This window comes from Anguilla anguilla, chromosome 1 (assembly GCF_013347855.1).
Source record: "Anguilla anguilla isolate fAngAng1 chromosome 1, fAngAng1.pri, whole genome shotgun sequence".
In the NCBI taxonomy this organism is placed as follows: Eukaryota; Metazoa; Chordata; class Actinopteri; order Anguilliformes; family Anguillidae; genus Anguilla; species Anguilla anguilla.
In genome coordinates this window covers 5,183,428-5,191,895 of record NC_049201.1, presented here as the reverse complement: position 1 = coordinate 5,191,895, position 8,468 = coordinate 5,183,428, and the positions used below count along the sequence as shown (strand labels likewise).

Sequence of the window (8,468 nt, the reverse complement as noted above, 5' to 3'; positions counted from 1 at the left end):
TTTTTTCCCCTATTCCAAGCATGTTTCACTTCACTTTCACGTTCCTACCCTGATATTCACTCACAGCTGAGATATTCCTCCTCTCAGTTCATAACTGTGTCATAATAGGAAAATATGCCACCGAGTGTGAAATGGATTGGCAATATTGTTGCAGTGTCAGGTTTCAATCAGATTTCGAAATCACACAGAGGAAAACTACTCTTATAGGCAGTTAAAGCAGAAGCACCTAACATAGTTTGGGGGGAGCTAATGGAAATGGTTGGGGAGGGGGGGGGGAGGTAGGGCTCCATAAAAAGACCCTCCATGGCACATGAAAGAGCTGATCTATGCCATGTGGGAGGCCACTCAGTGGGGTTTGACGTAAGAGGGAGCATTTACCCGCGGACTGTGGGACGGAAGTGCCTGATCAGATGCACTCCACAGACTAATGCCTACTAGGATCAATGGAGCTGCGAAGGGCTGAGGGGGGGGGGGGGGGGGGGGGGGGGGTGGAGGTGGTTTCGGGGCGACATTTCCTGCGTAACCCTGGTGATGGCATTATTGCCCGGTTGCTAGGCGACGGGCGGCATGGAGACAGAAGGTGTCACTCGTTACCTCAGAGCTGGATTTAGCAAATAGTAAAATCGGCGTCAGCGTGTCAGGAAACAGCTCGGGCCGGCTAAATATAGCGGCGGAAGAAAGAGAAAAGTTGGGGGAGAGGGAGGGTTGGCAGCGGGCTACGCTCGAATCTGGAGGAGCTGGCCCCATCACACTGTGAGCCCGCATGCGTACGCCCGTCTTTAAATAACCACACGGTGGGCTTGAGAACCCCTTTCACCAAAGAACAACAGCGCACGGACCCCAAGGTAATGCTGTTATTATGAAAGGCCTTTCAGCAAATAATGTTTGATTACCCCTCATTTTAACATAAGATTAGCTCCCAGTATGCTTCCTTCTTCCCCTTTCCAGCCTCTCCGAAAATCTCATTTGAATTCAAATTCAGAAAGCTTTTTTTTTTTTCGGGCTGCAAATACATTTGCAAATACTGTCAAAGTGTACAGCAATACACATTCGAATACGAGCACAGGTGAACAATGTCAGTGTCATATACTGTATATAATATAAAATCGGTATGCTCTCCCATTCTGTCTTTCTCTCTCACACACTCACACACACACAGCACACACACACACACACACACAGCACACACACACACACACACACACACACACACACACACACACAGCACACACACACACACACACACAGCACACACACACAGGCGCGCACACACACACACAGCACACACACACACACACACAGGGCCGTGGTGCCAGTTCCACGTTTCCGCGGCGTCCCACTCTCTCAGGGAGAGCAGAAGGCCGTCCTCTCCCACTCAGTGCGTCATGGAACAGAAAGGGCATCGGAGAGCCGGGCACAGATGGAGACGTAGTCATCTGCTTATTTATTTTAATTCGCTGATAGAGACGGATCCATCCGCGCGAGAGAGCGGGCGAGCGAGCGGGCGAGCGAGCGAGCCTGGAAGCCACAGCTTTCATGTTCTTTAGATTCATCCCCTCCCCAATGCTGCTGTCCTGTATTACTGAGTCTTCTTCTGCATTTCTGGTCAGGATTATTTTCATGAATTTTTACTGTATGTAATCGTCAATAAAAACTTTTAGAATTACACAGCTACACTCGAAGGTTACTTTCTAAGGAGGAGGAAATTCATCTGAACACCTCGGAAAATTCACGCGCATCGCAGGAAGTTTTCATCGCTCGCACAGTAAATATCTCGTTAATGGATCCAGCAGGTCGTGCACAGTGTGTGCACGTTTGAATAATAGCGGCATGAACTTCAGTGACGCACAAAGACAATCACTCCAGACTTTTCTTCTACAAGTTGAGAAAAACAATAGAACACAAAACTATTTAACATTGCACTTTGCAGAATCTAGATTGGCAGCCAGTGTGGGGAAAAGAGCTGATGATTCAGGGGCCCCCAGAATGCATTCATTTCAGCGTTCTGTTCATTAATTTCAGCATTCTGTGCATTCATTTCAGCGTTCAGTGCATCCATTTCAGCATTCTATGCATTCATTTCAGCATTCTGTGCATTCATTTCAGCGTTCTGTGCATTCATTTCAGCGTTCTGTGCATTCATTTCAGCATTCTGCACATTCATTTTAGCATTCTGTGCATCCATTTCAGCGTTCAGTGCATCCATTTCAGCCGGTTTATGGAGCCGACTGCTGGGCTGAGCGCACTGCGGTGGAAATGTGAGTGGATGATTGTGTGAAAGGCAGCAGAGGCTCCACAGCACACAGACCCTGCATTAGAGAGAGGTCTAATGCTCAGCAGGCCTACTTCCGTGGGCAGCAATTGGATCTCTTTTCAGGGCGGTATCCAGTCAGCTGAGGCTTCCGAGCGCTCTAGGACTAAAATGGACGCGTGTCGTCACTGTATTGTAGCCGTGGTGTTGTTTGTGTAGATGGAAAGGGACATTGCTAATCCTCATACGCAAGCGAGAGGTGTTTTGACCTCGAGGGGCTTTTAAAAGTCCGCGGGGAGTCTTCCTCCATTCTGTGAAATCTATTTAAAAATTTGTTCGAAAATCACAGGGTCTGGAAACTAATGAAAAAGGCTATTCATAGAGTACATTCTAAGGCTTAAATGCCCAGACCAGTTGCTTGAAAAAAGCTAAAAGAGTTCATAATGTCACTTGCTCTATTGGTGTATCCATGACAACGTGATGCACTTGTGTGTGACATCACAGTCCATTCTATCTCGAATCCACAGGCTTAACTCAGGTTACTGCGAGTGCACTATGGACAGCAACATTGGAAGCTTGTCGTTTCCTTGTGCCTTGTGCTCCCCAAGATATTGTTTCACATCAGCCAATAACTGTATTTATGTCGATGATTGCAATCCTTCATAGATCAATTCAAATAGACTTGAATGTTCTTGCATTTTTGTTATAATTATTATTATTATTATTATTATTATTATTATTATTGTTAAAGTTAATAAGCCTTATTTTACAAGTGAATCATACATGAGGGATATCAGATTGAACTACACAGGGCTGCTGTTTTCAGCAACAAAAAAAACTCCATGCATATACATACATACATTTCATCATCATTATCGTCATCATTATTATCATTTTATTATTTTTTATATACAGTAAAGCATAGATTATTTTTGGATGACTGTGGCGGGACGGAAAGAACAGAACGCTCTGTTCTTTCTGTCCCCGGAAGTGAAACCGGCGGCCGTGTGGTCCTGGGACGCACAGGAGGCACAGGAGGTCCTAGCAGAGAACACTCAACATTAGCACATTTCGCCTTTCTTTTTTTTTTCTTTTTTTAACTCCCCGGGACCTGTGTGTAACCGAGGAAAAGTGCTGATGCAGCTGAGGCCTGCCGAGAGTGACAGCCAGCGTGTGCTGCCGCCACTATGAGTCACCGTGTCACTTCCTGTGCGGCGCAATTATGTCACAGCAGTTGGCTGGTGAGATCGGTGGCGGGATAACGGGAGATCTTCTCTTACCTGCATTATATTTTTAGAACTGAAACGTAAAAGGCGAAACTCCCGTCTCCTCGTATCACACAGCGTTCGTTAACACGGCAGTAGAAACAAGCGAGGGCGCAGTTGTATAACAATTTACACTCAAACATTTTTTTTACAAAAAAAAAAAAACATGCTACACTATATAGCTCCAGATATTATGTTGATCAATATAGCCTATATCTGACCTCATTAACTGTACTGATTATGATCTGCAGAATTAATACTCTACAATGCTGGGAATCAAATCCAAACCTTTAAGTTATAAAACCCAGTTCTCAAACTATTACACTAGATAGCCACCACGCTCTAACCTGTGCAGTGCAGTCTTGGGTACTTATTTCTGAAAGATACACAGTGTACAAAAACATCACTAGGCCTGTGGTCTTGGACAGTTACCACTATTGCCCAATACCTTCTGCACATCTCTGAGCAGTAGTTTGATACTCCCCTCACCACATGTTTACCTTGTGCTGTTTTTATTTTAAATAAATAACTAATTCAACAAATAACCAGTTTTATTTTTTTTTATTTTTTTGGTCCCAGAATGTCTACAGCCTATGTAGTAGGTTTTTGATTTGACCAGAATGTTCAAATGACCTTTCTTATTTTAGAATTAAGTCCTGAACTGTTGCTTTGCTTGGTCTGTTGTACATTACAGACCTCTGTAGGCTAATTGAGTAGTTCTGAGGCTGTGTGTGCATTTGGCCAGGGCTGGTTTGTTTCCTGCATGTTATGCGCATGTTGAGGCATTCTAATAGCCCGGATCTCGTACCTTTCTCTCACGATACAGCTTTCTTCCAGCCAGGACCACCGAGAGAGAGAGAGAGAGAGCAGTTTGCCATACCTTCGCTCCAGTGCATAGCTACACTGCTCCTCTGGGTAATATCAAAGCCGATATGTTTTTATTCACCACGATTTTGTGAATCATTTACGGCACCGTTTCTGACCATCACACCAACGCGCGCTACGTAATGTCTCTTTCAGAATAACTGATGCGTCGCAGGCACGCGGTGTTATTGTTAGGAGCCGTTATTTGCTTTTCTACCGGCTGTTTTCTCTCCAAATTCTTGCAATTTTTTTCCCTCTCAGAGACAGCCAAAATGACGTGCTTTGGAATAAAGGCCTCCAGCAGCAACCAGCAAAGCAGGCCGAGTCCTTATTTGGCTTGTAAATAGCAGGCTCCAAATTGCAGCAAGTGGGTGGTGGTCACAGTGCTTTCTCAAACGGTGGTGCGTGACGCAGGTCCGTCCGCGCGTTTCCTGACAGCTGGCTCGGTTATGACAGAGTGGTCTGCCCAACCGCTCATTTCCGCCATAGACAAAGACCGTCTTCCTCTCCCGAGTATCACTTCCCTCCCGCTTCTCCTCCTCTCTCTTCCCCATTCTGTCCCGAGCCCTTCAACATCGTTCTTTCCTTCTCTTCATCCCCCTACACAAATTTGACTTCCTCTTAATGAAAGTGTGATTGATGCTGGGTGTAGGCCTATTTAAAAAAAAATAGAGAACACTTTCCCTTATACAGTTTGTGAAAGACTGATGGCTCACATTTAAAATGGGTTTTTACCCTGACATACTGCTGTATATCTTCCATAATATTGACCTTATGGGATTGTATTTTGTTGCAGAATAAAACATATTTTAAAATGAAGAGCTGGAAAATTATTTAAATTAAATGTGTAAACTGTAAACCCATAACCTAAAAATATATGATTAATGTAAATGATGCACAAGTAGACACATGCATTATTATTATTATTATTATTATTATTATTATTAGTTCATAAGCCTTATTTTAAAAGTGAAGATGAGGGATATCAGATTCCAGTCTTGGAGGGCTGCTGTTTTCTGAATTATTTCAGCTACAAAACTAAGTAGATTATGCCCACTAATTTCAGTTGTTCAGAGGTGTGCAAGGAGGGCCGTATCTGTTTCTGGATTTCCTGTCAACTTCTGGTCTTACTTATTTAATTAGCCCTGACATTTACACCATTTGACATGTTAGCTACGTTTTCCTGATAAGCGCATGTATGACTGCTGAAGACTGCTCTTGTGTCCCTGTATGAAAATGTTTTACTGTAATATAATCTACGAGTGAACCGGTGTTGGTGTGTACAACCAATTAGCTCATTTCACCAGAGTAATCAGTGGAAACAAAACCCTGCATGCACCCGGGCCTCCAGGACCACAGCTGCCCACTCCTGCAGTAGTTTATGGCAGTGGTTCCCAGCCTTGGTCCTGGGGACCCCCTGTATATGTTGGTTTTCGTCCCAACCACAATCAAAATCCCTGAGGTTTAACAAGCTGTTGATTTTTCTTAATTTTCTTAAATTTACAGGGGATTATTTGCCCTCTTTGCATTATTCAGAAATGGCTATGCATGCCATGAAGGATAAATGTCACAGGCACATATTGCTCATTAAGAAAAATTAACAGCTTGTTAAAATTCTGGGTTCGCTGTTGTGGTTGGAACACAAAACCGGCATGCACAGTGAGTCCCTATACTCATGGTATAGTCCCCTATACCAAGGCTGAGAACCACTGGTTTACGGAATCATCTTAAAAAGGAATATTTTATTTGTGGAACCATAGATATATCCTATTTTATAGAACCGAAAATTGTGCGCCATTGCTTTAAATATTAACGTTTTTATTCTACATCGATTTATTTTATTTTTTGTTCTGAGGGTGAATTATTCAAAATATACCATCCGAGCGCCTGGTACTCATTTCCCAGTTATCTACGAGTGAACGACCCAGGAAAATGTTCTTCTTAACCCGGAAGTTGATAGTGCCTGTGAGTGGCGTATGCTATCAATGTGACTTCATACAATCATCTTTTCAAAATGTTTCTCACTGCGGTGAATTGTGAGTAGCTACAGTTATGCGTGATTATTTATAAATATAATGCAAGGTTCATACATATTTGTCAGGCATGTGATGTTTTTAGAGAGAACGACTGTTTTGTTGACTACCCTCAGGGTAGCAAGCTAACGTTAGCAAGCTAATTGGTTATAGCTACGATTCAATGTCACGTAAACGGGTGTGCAGCATATATTTTGCAATAATAGCTTACGTGGCGATTATAGCAGGCTTTTGTAAATGGATGTTACCTTGTTGTAAGTTGTTAAACTGGTGCCAAATCAACGTGGCAGCTAAGCTCGTAGGTCGCCGGCTAGCTTACTCAAGTTAGCCGACCGAGTTTTAACAAGATGCAACTTGCTAATTAGTCCAAATGAAACTGCATTATGGGTCGTAAACTTACCAGTCCCCTGCCCTGTGACTGAAAACCATTGATTTGGTTCTCAAAGGTTGTTTGCCTGAAGACCAGCACAACAGCTTGTGAAATTAAACTCATTGTCTGAATGTCCTTTCTTTTTTTCTTTTCATGGCGAAAAACAGTGGCCAAGGGCAAGTCTAAGTAAGTAACTTATACCACTACAGGTTGTTCTAGTTTTCTAATCAGTTATATTGCGTTGTATGGTACTCGTACAGGTATACGCATGCACTAATCAAATCGGTGAACTCCCACCAATGTGCAACTAGCCTATATCTTTCCACGGAGCGTTATTTTCTACTAGCCGTTAGTATAAGACTGATTTTCTGCAGCGTGTTGTTTGCACTAGCTGAGGTGAGGAACCTGTTCCTGTTTGTCTCAGGACTGTCTTGGTTCAGATGATGAGCGCGGCCGGCACGGGCTACTGCTTCAACACTAAAAAGAACCGTCTGCGGGAGAAGCTCGTGCTCCGGAAACATGACCCCTTAGGTAAGGACAGTGCCCACGCGCAGGTACACTTTGTACTCGCGAAAGGACCCCGCAATCACCCACCCAAAATCTAAAACTACTTGAACTTTTGGTAGTATCTCATGAAATACAAAAAAAAACAAAACTACATTTTGTTCCTCCCTCATTGGTTTTTCTAAGAAACCAGTCCACTTGACAATCCACAAAGCTTTCCGGCTCTATTAAAAACCCACCAGAGACTACTCAGTAAGGGTCCAGGAAGCTGAATTAACCCAGAAGATCATGCATTGAGTCACTGTTTATCTAAAACATTGAAAAAAGCCTGCATAGTTCCTCCATGATCAGGATTGAGTATCCATTCTACAGATAACTTGCTATTCTGATAAACAAGTGGCACAGTACAATGTTTCTAAGTAGAGAGAAAACAAATATGCAGATAAACTTCAAATAAGCTTGTTTGTTTGTGTTCCTGTCATCACGGTTTGTGCCAAGTGTACCAACTTGCACATTCCATTAGAAAAAGATTTTATAAACAGGTATGTAAAATTTTACACAATATCCTCCTTTCAAGCTGACCTTTAATTACCAGTGTGTACAAAATAGGAAATTTCCAGTGTAAACAAATCCTGTCCTGCATGTGGCAAGAATAGTTTTGTGTGTTGACAGATATTAGCCTTAAGGCACGCATGATTCCAATTCAATTATTAATGAACTTCCAGAAAAGAGTGTAGGTTCCATGTGGTGAATCACTGTGGAGCAAACGTTCACGCAAGTGAGGAATGGTTAAAGGTCACTGTAATCCGTGTGAGTTGCTAACCGTCGTTGACATTGTACAATGACAGTGCTGCTGATTCACATCGCAGCCTCAAGACTTTCAAAACCTGCGGTGTGATCAGTGTTTTCTTGCCCCTCTTTGCAGTGAATAAGCATGTCCTTTTCCACGAGAAGAGGAAGATCCGGTCCATTTAAAAAGTGCGGCACGGGCGGCGAAGAAGCTGGAGGTTCTGCGGCGTGATTAGAGAACGGCTCAGTGTCCAGTCTGCATCGTTTTCTGGGTGTCTTGTCTGCGCAGAGCTGGGACTGGGACTGGGCCTCAGAGTGGCAGAGAGGCTCCCTATCTATCGGGGATCAATCCATGGCAAAGAACGTCCAGCATATTCGCAAATATAAACTCT

The 8,468-nt window shown here is 43.4% G+C and overlaps 1 protein-coding gene across 1 annotated transcript in view; it reads left to right on the top strand.

Annotated features, from left to right (window-relative positions):
- The first annotated feature begins 6,272 nt into the window (after positions 1-6,272).
- The window catches only part of mrpl33 (mitochondrial ribosomal protein L33), a 2,844-nt gene continuing 648 nt past the window's right edge, over positions 6,273-8,468 (top strand). The window contains exons 1-4 of the mRNA XM_035404342.1: positions 6,273-6,416; positions 6,951-6,969; positions 7,208-7,314; positions 8,213-8,468. The exon at positions 8,213-8,468 is cut by the window's right edge and continues 648 nt beyond it. Of these exons, the coding sequence (XP_035260233.1) occupies positions 6,395-6,416; positions 6,951-6,969; positions 7,208-7,314; positions 8,213-8,262 (198 nt within the window). The 5' untranslated portion in view covers positions 6,273-6,394 and the 3' untranslated portion in view covers positions 8,263-8,468. The remainder of the gene's footprint in view (positions 6,417-6,950; positions 6,970-7,207; positions 7,315-8,212) is intronic.